Source organism: Musca domestica, unplaced genomic scaffold (assembly GCF_030504385.1).
Source record: "Musca domestica strain aabys unplaced genomic scaffold, Musca_domestica.polishedcontigs.V.1.1 33, whole genome shotgun sequence".
In the NCBI taxonomy this organism is placed as follows: domain Eukaryota; kingdom Metazoa; phylum Arthropoda; class Insecta; order Diptera; family Muscidae; genus Musca; species Musca domestica.
The window spans coordinates 8,582,006-8,599,882 of NW_026712312.1; the positions used below are offsets into that span (position 1 = coordinate 8,582,006).

General features: G+C 36.3%; 1 protein-coding gene across 1 annotated transcript in view; it reads right to left on the reverse strand.

Moving 5' to 3' along the window:
* Positions 1-10,974, reverse strand: part of LOC101893801 (uncharacterized) — a gene marked incomplete at its 5' end in the record, with an annotated part of 34,802 nt that extends 23,828 nt beyond the window's left edge. The window contains 3 exons of the mRNA XM_059125524.1: positions 6,107-6,287; positions 6,377-6,539; positions 10,111-10,974. Of these exons, the coding sequence (XP_058981507.1) occupies positions 6,107-6,287; positions 6,377-6,539; positions 10,111-10,974 (1,208 nt within the window). The remainder of the gene's footprint in view (positions 1-6,106; positions 6,288-6,376; positions 6,540-10,110) is intronic.
* Positions 10,975-17,877: the final 6,903 nt, after the last annotated feature.

Here is a 17,877-nt window from a genome sequence, read left to right on the forward strand (position 1 = left end):
AATAAAACCTGCCGTCGCCGGATTGGACGTCAATACAGCAACAATTTTAGTCTGTTTATTCTCAGGTATGAGGAATGAATTTAAATTTGGATTATTCTATCCTCGATGGTTGTTCACATACCGAATACGTAAAATAATTACACAATCCTCCTACGATGACTCATTATAAGTTTTCCATTCACTTTAAACATTTCTCATTGTACGACCTTGAAACCATGTAAAACTTTCCATCCGACATTATTCCGTCGGAAATTATGACCACGGACAATTTGTCACACGAATTTTAATAATTTAATTGTCTACAAATTTTACAATCATTTCCATGCCACCATTCCAAAAACGCATAGCAGCCAGGATAAACAGTTACCAACACAACAAAGGGAATTAGATAGGTGGGCGGTGGGCAGGACGGACAGATGGATGGACAGACAGATAGAGAAGAGGGGGAGAAAAGTGATGAGATTTGTAAACAAAAAAAGAAGAAGAAAAAAAATGCCAATGAGACTGAAAGCAGATGGTGTAACATGAAACCGAGAAAGCTTTTAACAAACAGCATTCATTATCGGATGCCGCATGCTGTTCAATGTCCCGGAGGGGTGTCCCATCCTGGTGGGGGTTACGCCAGCGCCAGCGTCATCGCCTATTGTTTTAGGGACATTAACGCAACTCCGTGCCGCACTGTAAAGTAAATTAACCCCTTACCAATCGAACTGCGCGTAATTAATGTCACTGTGGTTGTCGCCTTGTGCCTATGTTTGTGTGTATGCGTGCGTGTGTGTGTGTGTTGGTGTTTGGGAAAGTATTTTTCGGTGTTCTTTCCCCTACTTTCTCCCAATAAAATGAAATTAACGCCATGAAACAAAATATTTGACAACAATTCTGTTCAACTTTCGGCCAGTGTTGTGTGTCGGGAGTTTCCAAGTCCTTGGCGTGACAAACCAAACGATTTGTTTTTTTTTTTGTTTCATTAAAAGCCAACAATCTCATAAAACAAAGGGGAATAAAGGAGAAAATGTCAATGACTGATAAGGGTGACATCAAAAAAGAGCACCAATAACAACTAAAAATATTAAAGAAATAATAGCCGGGGAGATTCTCATCACATCACAGGAGCAGGTCGGGAAGGGAGGAATTGTCATTAATTTCATGTCGATATAATGTCTTGTTCTGCCAAAAAAACACTAAACAGTGATATGAGGGAATATAAAACATAATTTTAAACCATTCAACCTCGTTATTGTCGTGGTCATTTGAATAACACTTGGCCATTATCTGTTTTACAACTGAATGAGCTCGGCGATATTTATTTACAGCAAATGCTTACAATTTACATTCAATCATGTCCTGTCGGCGTTGACTGATGACAGGCAGACAGACAGAGAGACAGGCTGTTTGTTATTCGCTGGCACTTCCAATGACGGCAAGGCAAAGGAGTTGTAATGTTTACGACGTTTAGTACAACAAAGTGTTAGGACTCGCTATGGGTAGTGGATGTGTTATGGGGAAATATTGAAAATTTTTGTTTACCAGAAAAACGAAATGAATAATAAAAAAAAACTGACAACATCAAATACTAAAACGCCTGATGATGACATTAATGAGTTTTTAATGTGATTGTTGTTGTTGTTGTTCATATTTTCTTATTAATTACTTATGTTGATTAGCATAAGATCCTAATTGATTATGATACTTTTATGTCTTACATAACTTAGTGATAAGGGTGGTAAAATATGGAAAGTCCTCATAATTGAATACATTTGTACGAGCGTTATAAAAATTTCAGTTTTTCACAAACGGTGATATTTGAAGACTTTAATGTGAGCAACATTTAATTGGAAAATATATTTTTTTTTCTACTATCTCATAAATTATCATAAAGGTCAGTTGAGGGATTCTCTAAAACATTTTGGACTTACCGACAAAAATAGTTAAAATTAAAATTCAAGTTACCGACTAAAATAAAGTAGTCGCTAAGTTCCAACGATAGCAACGGAGTTGTCAAATTTAATTAAAATAATTCGGCATTTTAATTTTACCAACACTTGTCGGTAACTCAAAAGTGTGTTATAGAATCCTACTACAAATTACACACCATGTTAGACTAATATGTAATGTGACATTTTTTTATCTATCATTACCATTTTCATAGCATATTTTTAGGGGCTTCCCAAACGTTTTAAACAAAAATGAACGCTTTATGTTTAAATTAATACATTTATGGTGCATGGTACTGGGTTTTTTATAAGTTTCAAATTTGCATTGTGTAATAGAAATAATATATAAAATGAAAAAAAAAAAAAAAAAAAAAAACACTACACATGACTGACATGACGTGTAATGAGGGCTTAATTAAGGCTAGGGTCCACATCGTGTTGGAGTCAGTGATTTTCAAACATTTTATAATTCAAAGTTTTGTAGAAGGCTTTTAAGCGCGCTCAATAATATTGGAACTAAAACGAAATGCTATACTAAGTAATATGTATGGTGTACAACGATATAATATAAATAAATTATTACTGAATTAAGTTTTTTTTACTGTTTTTTAGGGATGATTTATGACTTTGTCTTATTGGGCTTTAAGGTCTGGGTTTTATTTAATGAATATAAAAACTATTTATTTAATTATTTATCTGACGTTTCGTTGAGATTTTCCAACTTCTTCAAGGATATTTTTATTAAATAAATAATTTTTTAATTTTCGTTAAGTAAAGATTTTTCCACAACAAACACAAGAAATAAACTAATAAATAAATGTTAGGTACTAGGAATCACATATTGCGAAAAAGTTCCAATCATTCATAAATAAATTACCGGTTGAGATAAAAAACTGCAACCAACTTCAGGCTGCTGTCGTTTCTAAGTCATTCGTCCGACAGCTGTTAAAATTATTCCAGTAACAGCTCATTGTATGGTTTACAAGCGTACACAAGCATTTTGGTGGGAATTTGTGATTTCTTTATATTTGACTGGAAAACCACAAGTGGCTATCGTTATAGAGCACTCCAGCATTTAAATGTGAATAAATCTTTTGTGTCTCAAACCATCGCTCGTTACCGGTAGCGTAACTGGTAGCGTAGCCCAACGTCAAGGAATTGGACGGAAGAAAACAGCAACATCAGCAGAAATAGTTCGAAAAGTAAAGAAGAGACTTGGTCGAAACCCGCGTCGCAGTGACCGAAAAATGGCTCGTGAGCTGAACATATCGCAATATTCCATTCGGTAAGTATTGAAAAATGAGCTCGGGATAAAGCCATTGAAACTCCAAAAAGAGCAAGAACTTACACCGCAACAGAAAAAAATACACTCACAAGAGCTAAAGAGTTGCTTCACTTGGCCGAAAATGGTAAACTGCCGAATTTGGTTTTCTCCGTCTCCGATGCGAAAAATTCGTTGTCCAGCAGTTTGCAAACAAACAAAATGATCCGATCGTGTTTACTTGCCAAAGAGATCAGCTGAAAATGAGCACCTTCGGTTGGCCAACAGAACTCAAGCGCCGGCCATGGTGATGGTGTGGGCCGCCATAACAGCCGATGGTCGCTCTCCGCTCCTATTAATCGACCGTGGCATCAGAATAAATGCCGAATATTATCGCGAAAATATTCTGGAGGGTGTATTAAAGCATTGGACACGCAAACATTTTGGCCCCAGACCTTGGACATTCCAACAGGACTCAGCACCATCGCACTCAGCACGAGCCACCCAAGAATTGTTACAATATGAGGTTCCTCACTTTATATCCAGCGCACAGTGGCCACCAAAATCTCCGGATACCAATACATTGGACTATTGTGTCTGGAGTATAATGGAAAGAAAGGTGGGCACTAAAAAATATCAAAGTGTCGATCACCTCAAGTAAGCGCTTCGCCGGGAATGGGCCAAAATAGCGCCGAGCAATATATATCTCACCCTATATGGTTAGGGAAATTGTAGCTCGAGACAATAGCCACAACTCTTGTTTGGGGTACAAGTCAAAATGTCAAAGAATTTACGAAATATAACCCGAAAATATTTGTATGTTTCCAAAACAAAGTAAAGTCTGAGAAAAAAACTTCAAGAAAAATGGACGGGCTCGATTCTCACCGTAGACATATGGTCTAGTACATTTTTCAGCTCAGTACAATCCCAGGATTCAGAAACGAGACAAAATTTTTCCCCCGGCCTATACCTACTTCTTTATTTTGAAATAAACATCCAATCATTTATTTCAAAAAATAACTGTTTTTAGTATTACAATAACACTTCTTATTGGAAAACCCTTTACTTGCGGATGCCAGCCATACGCAAAATTCCAAGAAGATACAAGCTGATACCCTACACCACTTTGATAATTTAGTAGAGCTCCGCATAACAATAAAACGTTTTAATGGGAGAATTCAACATACACGCTATAATTATAATTATTATTATTGTATGTTGAATTCTCCCATTAATTAATTATAATTTAAAGTTCAAATGCCGAAGCATTTGTATCTTTTGAATTCGGACTTGTATTTGGTGCACAATTAATTTGAAATCGGATAAACATATATATGGGAGCTATATCCAAATCGGAACCGATTTCAATAAAATTTGGCAAATACATTTCTGAGCTGTATTGCTGTATTGTATGGGTAACAAATATAACAAATCGGATGAACAGTATATATGGGAGCTATAGCTATATCTGAACCGATCTTCACCAAATTAGACATACTAGCTTCTAGACTCAATTCGGTCGTAAGTGCCAAATTTCATCCTATTTGGGCAAATATTAGAAGTTTGGTGCACAATAAAACGTAAATCGGTCAAATTTTTATATGGGAGCTATATCCAAACCTGAACCGATCTCTATAAAATTTGGCATACTTATTTTCAGGCCGAATTTGGTGGTATGTGCAAAATTTCATACTATTCGGGCTGATATTGCACGTTTGGTGCACAATAAAAAGCAAATCGGACGATGATATACATATATATATATCTAAATGTTGACCGATTACCTCCAATTTCAATAGGGTTCGTCCTTGGGCCAAACAAATGATTTGTGCATAATTTCATCTGGATAGGGCAATAAATGCGAACTGTACTTTGTTTACAAAAATACATGGACAGATGGACGGACATGCATAAATCGACTCAGAATGTGATTCTATGCAGATAATCAAAAGGAACTATGGGTCTATTTCGTTTCCTTTTGTCTGTTACAAACAAATGCACAAAGACATAATACCCTGACCACCTTGTGGTGTAGGGTATAAAAAGTGGTGGTCAGTTATGAAGCGTCAGTGCGATTAATTTGTAATTTAACATTAATAAAATACTAAACATTAATAATATATACTTTACATACTTTTTTATACACATGAAGTAAAGTATTTCATTTTTCGTTCTGGCTTCCATAAAGTCAATAGAATCTATTAAATAAATGTTTAATATACAACAAATGGCGGAGGTACCAAAGGTTAATATTTCATTTAATAAAATATTAATTACATGTCTACTTTTATGTAAATGTTTACTTAAACAATATCATTTATAAGAAACCATTTGACTCGGCTTAAGCTATCGATATGTTAATTAATAAGAAAATATGAAAACCAACAACAACAAATACAACTGTACATTAAATGTTCACTACCCGAATAGCCAGCCATAAAATTACGAATGGTTAATTTATGAGTGTGGTGGCTATGCTAATATTATTCTTTTGATTTGTCAACACTACTACAACAACAACAGCAATAGCAACGCAACAACAAAAACTACAGTGATCACTACTACACGGCATTACTGGGTACGCGTTCTTTAAATACTTTGTTGTTTTTGTTTTTCATTTGTCCAACTCTCTACATGGCATCATGCATTCCAAACTACTTCAACATGAAAGAAAAACAACAACAACTAAGTTATGAATTAAAACGATTTAAATACGGAGGGAGGAGGAGAAAGAGGATGGGGGTGAATATTTATGTGAAATGGCATGGATGAATGAAAAACAACAAATGTTGCGAAAATGGATGAATGAAAAATCAATTTGAATGGGAGTGTGGGTGTGGGTGGGGGTGTGTGGAAGTGTGAGTGCTAGAATGATGAATGACAACAATTACCACAGCGATTTGTCACTTACCTCGTAAACAATGCGGCAATACCCCAGGCCAGCGAACAGATTAAAATCGCTCGCGCCTTGGTGCAAACATACCCCGCCTTCAATGGTTCACAGATGGCATAGTAACGTTCGAACGAAATGGCCAAGATGGTGAGAACAGATGCATGGGCCACAGTCAGTTCTATGAATGGAACGGCTTTGCCTGAAATGATAGCATCAAAAGGAAGCAAAAGAAGAAAAATGACGATTAACTCCCATAAGAAGTCATTTCAAATCTCGTTCAATATTTACACATTTCATGACCCAAAATCCATGTTTCCGGTTTCGTATTCAATTCGACCAATACAGTTGGAGTGCAGACCAAGAGAACTAGGAGATCGGCTATGCTGAGGTTGGTAAGGAATATATTGGTGGAGTTTCGCATATCCTTTGTTCGTATTATGACAATGGGCACCTGAAATGGAATAGAATGGAAATGAAACCAATGACTTCGTTATTTGGTTACATTTATGGGTTGAGATCTTTATAAATGTTATACATTGAGCAATCATTAAAAAAAATTATTTTAGCTAGAGTTGATTTAGAAAGTTGGGTCAATCCTAGATGGTGGTTTAATCTCTTTGTTAGTGGAAGAAATATTTGAATAATTAAAAAAAATGTGTCAAAAAAAGTCGCCTACTGGGAACCATTTTTGACAAGATACCAACTATAGTCCATTTTTTGAACAACGCCGAAGTTGACTCCGAAACCAAAATCCATATAATAGAAAAATTGGCTTGCTCATTTTTTGTACATTTTAGAGAGAAATCTATCCCCCGAAAGGGATTTTAAATCTCACATCGAGACTTTTTAATGTTCCTATTTAGGAGCGACCATAGTTTTGGTAGAAATATTGTGATGTTATGACTATTCAAAATTGAGCCTCTTTGTGGGACAGGTTTGAAAAAGTGCAGGTCTAACAAATATAATTATCTATATAAGTAGTGAAATAACTGACTGATTTAGAATCAACATCCAAAAAGTGTGACTGAATTTAGACTCTTGAAATTTTGCAGCGGGGTCACTTTTGGTGCGTAGGCGTGGGTTTTTGGAAATTGATACTAAAATTTACTAAAATGTAATACTTTGTATTGAACAAACAGAATGAACTAGGATTTGAAATGAGAGTAACAGATGGAGGTGCTCTCCATACTGATTTTAACTTTAAGGTTAGGGAAAGTTTTAGAATGGTACTTAACTTATAAAATTAATGGTACTAGAATGGTAATAAACTTCTAAAATGGTACCATTTGGTGTTATGTGAAAGGACAGAGCTAAAAACTTGAAACTAAGTTTCATATACAAAAGAGGTTTTGGAAAAGTGTAATAAGTGCGCGATCTGTACTAAATGCTACTTAATTTGGAACAATTTGGTTTCGGGTGCACGAACGAAGCTGGAATTTTGAAATTTTGTATTAAGGTCTTCGTTGGTAGTAGGATTGTGAAAACCGGATGGTCTTGAAATTTTGTGTACTATAAGCGTACGAAACATATGATAGCATTTGGAATCTGAAATTTAATATTAGGGTCGCTGTTCAGGTGTAGCCTTGACATACGGAGGTGATTTCGGAAATGTGTATTATAATTGTACGAAAAGTACTGAATGGTGCTAAATTTGGTAATGGAGGAAGGGATAGAGATAAAATTCTGAAATATGATATTTAGATTAGTGATGGTATCTGGGTTTGAGATTTGCGGGGAATTCGAAATTTGTCCTATATTTGTACGAACAATTACTAAATGGTACTTAAATTGGTATAGGATAAAGAGATGAGGCTGGAATGCTGAAATTTGATATTGAGGTCCCTTTTGGTAACTGGAATTGAGATATGTAGGTGGTTTTGGAAATGTGTATTAAACTTGTACGAAAATAACTAAATAGTACTAAATTAGTAATTGAGTGAAAGTAAAGAGCTGGAATGCCGATATTTGATATTGAGGTCTTATAGGTGTCTGGAATTAAGATATGAAGGTTGTTTGTGTACTATAATTGTACGAAAAATACTAATTAGTACTAATTTTGGTATTGGGTGAAGGGATTGAGCTGAAATGATGAAATTTGATGTAGATGTCACTGTTGGTGTCTGTGCTTAAGATATGAAGGTGGTTTTGGAAATGTGTACCATAATTGTTCAAAAAGTTCTAAGTGGTACTAAATTAGGTATTGTGTGAATGGATGGAGCTGGAATCCGGAAATTTGATGTTGAGTTCTTTGTTGGTATCTGGAATTGAGATACGGAGGTGGTTTTGGAAATGTGTACTATATTTGTACGAAGAGCATTAAATAGTACTAAATTTGGTATTGGGTGAAGGGATAGGGCTGAAATCATGAAATTTGATGTAGATGTCACTGTTGGTGTCTGTGTTTAAGGAGGAGGAGGAGGTTTTGGAAATGTGTCCTATATTTGTACGAAAACCACCAAATAGTAATAAATTTGGAATTGAGTGAATGCATATTGAAAAATATGTACTGATTTCGGATCACTGGTCGTGTCTAAGATTTAGAGATGTAGTTTGTTTTATAATATGCGTACTAAATGTTACTTAATTTGGTATTGGGTGAAGGGATAGAGCTGAAATTCTGCAATTTGATATTGAGGTCACTGTTGGCTTTAAGGGTTTACCTATGAAATATTTTTGTGTATTTGGATGTGGGTCAGTTGAGCAATGGTTTTACTTATATCCTCCTAGGTAAACTTCGAAATGAATGATTCTAAAGCCTTTTTGGTGTAAAAATTAAACAATTTCCTATTTTCTCCGGAAAAGAAAAAACTTGAATAATTTATAAGTACGAAAATTTAGTACGATGTATGCAGTTTGATTAAAAATGTCGTCGAACTGAACCAATTGTGCATTTTAAGTACTAAAAAGACCTAACTCGAACTTTCGGAACGAATTAAACATTTTAAGATGGACCGCTACTTCGTCAGCGGACTCTTGCTAGTAGGACATAAACTTATGATTTTTTTTTATTTTATAAGAATTACGAATATTTATAATTTTGGCTCTTTGTGAGGGAGGTACTGGCACCTCCGAAATAGCTAATATTCTGACATTTTTGTACATTTTGCATGGAACATTTAGTATTTCATTAGTTGGGACTTCTAAATGATTTGGGTCGGAAATTATGAGTATGTTGCTGCAAGAAGACATAACGGTGTCAATCGTTATTTTGATGAGGCACATTTTTGATATAACCTTTGTTCCAAAACGCATATAAACGTTTGGATTAGAAATATATGGAGTACTCTACATATTGTGGCATAGGTGTAAGTACTGGACGGATTTGTAAAATCCATCTGAACTTTTCAATGATAAATACTGAAATTTCCTAATTCTGGCTAATAAATTCCCGAATCCAATTTCATAGTCTTCAGAATGATTTAAATCAGATGTCGTCGATATAGAGGAGCTAAAGAGACCTATGTTTATCATTTTCGATTGCTTAAGCCGGGAGTATTCCCCCATTGGTTTAACTTCTTATTACTTTCAATTTCGTAGAGTAATGTTTTTCAAATCGAAACTAACAGCTTTGTAATATTTGCTGATCGCTTCTAGCGAAGGTCACTTGGTTTATAATTTTTTTCAGGTAGGTTTTTTATTTACTTAGAACCACAAATGCGAATTATAATCTAGTCTATTAGCCTACAATGAAATTCCAAAACTATAATTCTGTGGCATTAAAACCCCCGAAGAAAATTAGGATTTTTTTGCAGATTTTTTTTAGAAAAACTCAACTCACGATTTCATATGTTTCATGTACTACAATGCCTGAAAATATGTTGCCACATATAGTATGCAACCTAATGACCTCCTTATAATTTTTTTCTTTCTTCATTTTTGCATTTCACCCACAAAAATCGACTCGTGTAAAAATCTACGCGTCATTAACCAAAATCAAAGAAAATCTCTCTCTCTCCCTCCGTTTCGCCATTATGGAGTACCACTAATGAAGTGCTAAAAGTTCAAACTTCCGATCAACTTACCATAACATTTCCAATCACACCCATTAGCATGATGACAATGCAGAAGAACATGGCTGTGGTGCGAATGTAAGCCGGAATTTGGGGGACTTCGCCTTCATCAATGGTTGAGGAGGAGTTGGTGCTGCTACCGTTAAATGACGATGGATTGGTGTTCGTGGAAAGTGTTGAAGATGGTGGCAATGTGGTGAGATGGAAATGAATGCCGTTGGGGTAGGGGGTGGTGGTAGGGACGATTTCATCACTTGGTGCATAAATGACTTCATTGTTACGCTTGTGCAGTCGAACATGGACTCCATAACTTTGCCGGGGGGCAGATGTTAATACATTGTTGTAGTTGTTGATGTTAGATTGTGTTAGTGTTGTTGCTGTAGCTGCTACAAGAAGTTGCGTGGAGTTGGATAATGTTACCGATGACACCGATTTGACACCAGCATTGACCTCCGGGGCATTGGTAATGAATAGCCAGGCGAGAATAATAAAAACTCGCCACCAAGTGTTTCGCTGTGTTCCTGCCAGCTGAAGTGAAGATGATTTGGTATTTTTATTTGGTTTAGTAGATGTTGTTGCTGTTGCTTGAGGTTTTGGTATTGTTGGTAATGCTGTTGGTGCTGTTGTTGTTGTTGCCGTCGTTGCGGTGGGTTCGTCATTGTCATGATGGTGCTGCTGTTGTTCCTGCTGCTGATATTGCTGTTCTTGCTCTTGTCCGTTCTCTGCTAGGCGTTCGAAGCGACTGACCAGGCACTCACCCACAGCCTTTATAGGACCACCACTCGAAATCGCCTCAGACGTCGCCGCCGCCCTTGCCTTGTAGCTATACGTGGTATATGGGGGAATGGTCACTCGGATGGGCGTTTTTAATTTCAATTACAGCCTTATTGTTCACATCCGTTGGCCAAAAAGTCCATCGCCATTGTCCTCATCGTCGTGCAAAAATGCCGTTGCAGAAATATGAGTGAGTGTTCCAGCCAGGCCAGCCCACGTAATCACATGATTTCTTTCCGGCCGAGAAAAGCCTTCAGATGCGTGGTCTATTTTTGTTGTTTTAACAAAGAACGGATGTTGTTGGTCAGCGTGTATGTTTTGTGGTGACCACAGGATACTTCGTGGGAGGAAGGAGGTGGGGTAAGCTTGCTGTAAAAGCCACAATTACAATTGTGTTTTTCCTATTTCCGTTCCCTTGTTGTTGTTGTTTTTGTTTTACTTTAGTGGTGGTGACGCACTCTTCTCAAGTTTTTCTTGTTAGGCCTTTGCTTTGAATAAAATTTGATTATAATCATCCTTTTATGTGGTTTACTTTACTCAAAGGACGACTTTCTCAATTATTCGAAGGGATATTTTATAATTATCCAATATGAATATGTTCTGCTATTTTTCAGTAAAAATTCGATAATTCAGTGCAGATTCTGGAAAGATATAAACGATTTCAAAAATATTATTTTCTGTTATATTTAGTACTATTTAGTCGGTAAACCGACAGATATAGGCAATCAGCATATGGCCAATTCTCTAGAAATACATGTGCTAGAAAGAGCAATACTTCGTCAGCGAAAAGTCCACCTTACAATTTTGGATTCGTTCCAACAGATAGGCCTTTTTCGTACTCTAAATTCACAATTTGTTTCAGTAAAATTTTTAGGAATTCAAAATTCCCCTTTTTCGGAAAGAATAATAGGAAAATGTTTAAATTTTATACCAAAAAGTCTTAAACATGCTACAATTTCAGCTCTATACCTTCACCCTATAGTAAATTTAGTAACATCTAGTACTCATATCCAAAACAATCTATATTTTTCCATCCTAGACACCAACAGTGATCTGAAATTATATAGTTCCTATTTGCCCAATACCAATACCACTACCAGATACCAACTGAGACCTTAATATCAAATTTCGGGATTCCACCTTTACAATTCAATCAATTCCAAATTTAGTAACTCGTATAATTTCAGTACTTATTTGCAAAACCGTTCCATATGTCAATCCTAGACACTAAGAGTTATCGCTGGAAAATGGGTAGGGTGGTTCCGCTACTGAAGCCAGGCAAGGAAAGGCGAATTATACAGGCCAATTTCGCTTTTGTCGCCAGTAGCAAAGACTCTCGAGGCTTTACTCCTCCCCAGTATCAGAGGAAGCTATTCAGTTGTTAACCATCAACACTGTTTCCGACCACTACATAGCACCACAACACCATTGCACGCTATATCCAGGGTATTTTTGCAAACCAGGAAGTTTTGGCCCAACTACGTTCATGATGGTGCAGCCGTCTCAATTCGTATTGGGCACGAATTGACGAAGATGTGCCGAACAACTGCCTAGCGTGCGATACAGGCCCGCACAATACGCTGCATTTGTTTAATTGTCCAGCCAAGCCTGCCCAACTCCATCCAGAGGATCTCTGGCCCTTGAAGGTAGCAGAGTTCCTAAACCTGGACATTGAGGAAGAACCAGATTAATCAGAATATAAACAACAACAAAAAGAGTTATCGCAGTATACAATTTCACGGTTTCAGCTATAAACATTCACACAATAACACATTTAGTTCAATGTAGTACTTTTGGAAGAACAATAATAAAAATTTCCAAAGCCATCTGCATATCACAATACCAAATAGATGCCTCAATATTAAATTTTAGGACCAAAACCACACCCTTCACTCAATTCCAATTTTAATACCATTTAGTACTTTTTGTACAATTATAGTACACATTTCCAAAGCCACTTCCATATTCCAATTCCAGAAACCAACAAAGGCCTCAATATGAAATTTGAGGATTCCATACCTATCCTTTCAGGTAATTCCAAATTTAGTACTATTTAGTACTTTTCATAAAATCATAGTACGCAATCCCGAAACCACCCCCACATGCCCAGGCTACACATGAACAGCGATCCTGATACCAAATTTAAGATTTCATGTTCTATCAGCCAAATTGTACCAGGAATTGTACTATTTAGGACTTTTCTGGCACTTGAGGTACACATTTCCCAAACCACCTACAACATTCAGGTTTTTTGCTCTATTCCTTCACTAAATACCAAATTTTGTACTACTTAGTACAAATATTGGACGAATTTCCAAAAAACGGCCACATCTCAAACACAGGTACCATAAGTTATCTTTATATCAAATTTCACAATTTTATCTCTCCCTTCACCCAATACCAAATTTTGTACCATTTAGCACTTTTCGTACAATTATGCCCATGCTATTTGTACTCATTTCCAAAACCACGTCTTTATCACAATTCAACCACAATTCCAAAGGGAACACAATACTAATTCTTCGAAATTTCAGCTCCATCCGCACCCTCTAACCCAAATTGTTCCAAATTGAGTACCATTTATACAGATCGCAAACTTACTGCAAAACAACCATATTTAAAGTTTTTATCTCTATCCATTCACATAATACCAAATGGTACCATTTTAGAAGTTCAGTAAAATTTTAGAACTTTTCGTAACATTAAAGTTTGAATTTCCAAAAACCCTTTAGTATATCTATCCTGCACTCCATCAGTGACACTCATTCGAAATTCTAGCTCATTCCGATCGTCCAATATAAAGTATTCAACTTTTAGTACATTTTAGTACTTTTCGTATCCCTAAAGTCCCAATGTTTTAGTGAGAAGGAAAGAACAAACTTATATGTTTGATGTAGTTTCGATTCTCTATCCGGCTCGAAAGACCAAATGTATAAAAGCGAGAAAAGAAGATTAACTAATGCTTCAATTGTTGATTCGATTCTCTATCCGGCTCGAAGGACCAAATGTTATAGGGAGAAGGGAATCCAATTTCGCTCTTCAGTTGTCAATTCAATTATCGAGGATCAATTAGCTCGAGGATCAAATGTAAAAAAGGTACGAAAAGAACACAACCTTATTGTTCACATGTAGATTCTATTCTAGTTATGTTAGGGGTATTATAAGTTTGATTGGACCAAAAATTATGTAACACTTGGAAATATTCGTTGCCCACATAGGAAAGTGTATATGGATCTTCCTCTCTCGCTGAGCTAAGTCGATCTAGCTATGTTTGTCCGTCTGTCCATGTTAATTTGTAATCACTCTACAGGTCGCAATGATAGTCCGATCTTCATGAAATTTAGAATGGAGGTGGGACTAGAGCCAGAATATAAGCCTTTTGCTTTTGATGTACATCAATTTTGATGTACATCAAGTAATATTTAGTGGGTGAAATAGACCATAGAATTTGTGTTGAAAAAAAGTCAAATTTTCCATTAAACCGCGAATATTTTTAATCACGCCGGAATCACAAATAGACGAAGAGGTCAATTCTTATTTATATTCGTTAAGTAGATGCCGATAGCAAATATATTGAATGTGTATAGCGAAATATATCCAATGTGTATATTCGAAGGAAGGGGATGTTAGCTAGAATGTTTATATCTGAAGAATGGCTGGACCGATTTTGACAAATTTTGTCAATTCAGAATGCCCTCAGAATAAAAGTATAATAATCTATCTATATTCTAGCTTTAGCTGAATCACATAAAATATGTGAGGTAAAAAACTTTAATCGACTTTAAAAATGCACAACCATTTCCAGATTCATAATAATTAAATGTGTATGTGTCTGTCACATAGTGAACATAATTATTCATAATGTCGCTCAGTTCTTGACTAACTGAAAAGATGCTGACAAAAGAAAATCCATGATAAACATATGGTGGCCGACAATATGGATTAATTTCATTAATCAACATCTTCAAAACATTTCACTACTAAATTATAGGCCAACTTTTCCAGCACTCAAACACACTCACACTCAAACACACGCACACACAAAGCCACTCAACATTGTTTTCATGCGCCAAATAAGTTATACAAAATAATCCATTCATCCATTAGTCTGTCTGTCTGTCCGTTCGTCTGTCTGCGAGTCCATCCATTGAAAAAATGGCAAAAAAGTAATTAAATTCAAATGAAAAATGGAAATGGCGACAGACAACAATTGCGCAGGAGAAGAAAACTAGAAGAACCTACTTGGCGGATAAAAACTCAATAAAATCACAAAACAGCTGAGACAATCTGGAGCGAACTACCGGTCTCTGGTCATACTTAAATGCGTTTGCTAATTTCCCCTTACTGCGTGCATTCTTGTCGTGGCAACGCCGCAATGAGTGATGATGATTTTGAGTGGTAGCCGTGTAATAATCTTGGAAACATCTGGAAAATGTTTGGAAATACATTTACGTATAAGGTAAATGGTGCTCTAATTACTTTATTCTTTTGCGTTTTTGTTATTCCTTGGAATAGTCTCAGATGGAAATGATGGAATGCTGGCGACATTTGGGATATGGATTGCAAATGTTTCAATCTATTAATAGTTGTATGATTGGGTAATTTTTGGATGATGTTTTTGCATTAAGTGGCAGGTTTATTGCACCTAAATACATTAAAAGTTCACTTCTGACCAGTGATGCTGATAGCAAAGATATCGGATATATCGCAAAATAGGCACAATCTATATGTAAAAGAAATTGACGCCAGTTATTGCGGTCATAAATCAATAACCGCAGGACTGATTTTGACAATTCTCATCAATTCGGAATGTCCTCTTGTCAGAAAAGAATAAAATCTAAGAAAACAGCGCAAAAATATGCCAATAAAAAGTAATTTTTATACCCTCAGGCATATGGATACAGGGTTACAGGGTGAGATAAAAAAACTACAACAAAGTCAAACGCCATAATTTTTATATTTTATTTTATAAGAAAGCAAAAAATGTCAAATTTTCGAATAAGTTTAGATTTGTTTGAATTGGTCACCTTTGGCACGAATTATGGCCTTCAAACGGCCAATGAAATCGTCACGCGCTGCTCGAATGTTGCTCGCGGTTTTTTAGCGCTTGCTTGAGGTGATCGGCACTTTGGTATTTTTTAGTGCCAACCCGAAAGAATATTCCAAAGGATTGGTATCCGGAGATTTTGGTGGACATTGTGCACTGGAAATGAAGCGAGGAACCTCATTTTGTAACCATTCTTCCGTGGCGCGTGTTGAGTTCTGTTGGAATGCCCAAGGTCTGCGGCCAAAATGTTTGCGTGCCCAAGGCTTTAATACATCCACCAGAATATTTTCGTCATAATATTCGGCATATATTCTAATGCCACGGTCGATTAATACGAGCGGAGTGCGACCATCGGCTGTTATGGCGGCCCACTCCATCACCATGACCGGCGCTTGAGTTCTTTGGCAAGAAAACACGATCATTTTGTTTGTTTACAAACTGCTGGATAACGAATGTTTTCTCATCGGAGAAAACTAAACTCGGCAGTTCACCTCTTTCGGCCAAGCGAAGCTAATCTTTAGCTCTTTTAAGCCTATTTTCTTCCTGTTGCGGTGTTTGTCATGCACTTTTTGGAATATCAATGGCTTTACCCTGAGCTCATTTTTCATATTTTTGCCGAATGGAATATTGCGATATGTTCAGCTCACGAGCCATTTTTTGGCCACTGTGACGCGGGTTTCGATCAAGTCGCTTCTCTAATTTTCGAACCATTTCTGTTGATGCTGCTGTTTTCTTCCGCCCACTTCCTTGACGTCGGGCTACGCTACCAGTATCACGGTAACGAGCAATGGCACGAGACACAAAAAATATATTTCCATTTAAATGTTGGAGTGCCTAACGATAGCCACTTGTGGTTTTCCAGCGAAATATAAAGAACTCACACTATCACGCTTGAATTTCATCACGAATACATTTTTTCTGGAAAATTCTCACCAAAATGCTTTATTTATTTCCAGATGTTTTTTGATGAATATTCCATTTTTCTACAATTTTAAAAATAGCCTGCAAATATTATTGCAAAATAGATATTGATGTGCGATATGCAAACCCCAAAAAAAAAAATCTTTTGCCAAAGAATATCATAATTCGTGCTAATATCAAACAATTGCAATACAGACACCGACCGCACTTCAAGTGCTACATATTTGCAATCGCATTTCATCGCCATGCTTAATCGTGTCTGGTCTTGACGATAAAACAATTATTTTTATTGGAATATCTTTCAGCAATTTGGCTAATTGTCAAGACGATGCGGCATTTATTGGCCAAATAATAAAAACGGATAAAAAAACAATTGCGATTTGAATGCGGATAGCAGCAGAAAGCGTATCGCCACCCTCACTTCTACCCCTGGCTAAGAGTTAAATGTTCGCTTTCGCCCAACAGCCAACACTAAATCTTGTGAAGAAATTCATCGATAATTGAGGCAAACAACACACACACACATACGTAGTTACATATATACGTGTGAAAATAATTTTCGATAAAAAAAGGATTTTATTGGTTTAACCAAATTTACCAAAGTGTCGAAAGATTTGTTAAATATTCGAATGTTGTTGAATATTAAGGTGGGTAATGGAAAATGTGCAAAAAAATGATTGTTTATATAAAATGTTTTTTTTTTTATTAGTGGTGTAAAGGGAACTGTTTAGGAGCAGGACAGCAAGGCAAAGAAAACTTCAATCAACTTTAGACTGCTGTAATTTATAAGCCACTAGTCCGACAGCTGTTAAAATTATTCCATTGACAGCAGATTATATTGTTTACAAGCGGACCAAAGCATTTACGTGAGAATTTTCCAGAAAAAAAGTTATTCGTGATGGAATTCAAGCGAGATGGTGTGTTTTATTTATCTTTCGCTGGAAAACCACAAGTGGCTATCGTCAGAGCACTCCAGCATTTAAATCTTTTGTGTCTCGTACCATTGCTCGTTACTGTGATGCTTGTAGCGTAGCCCG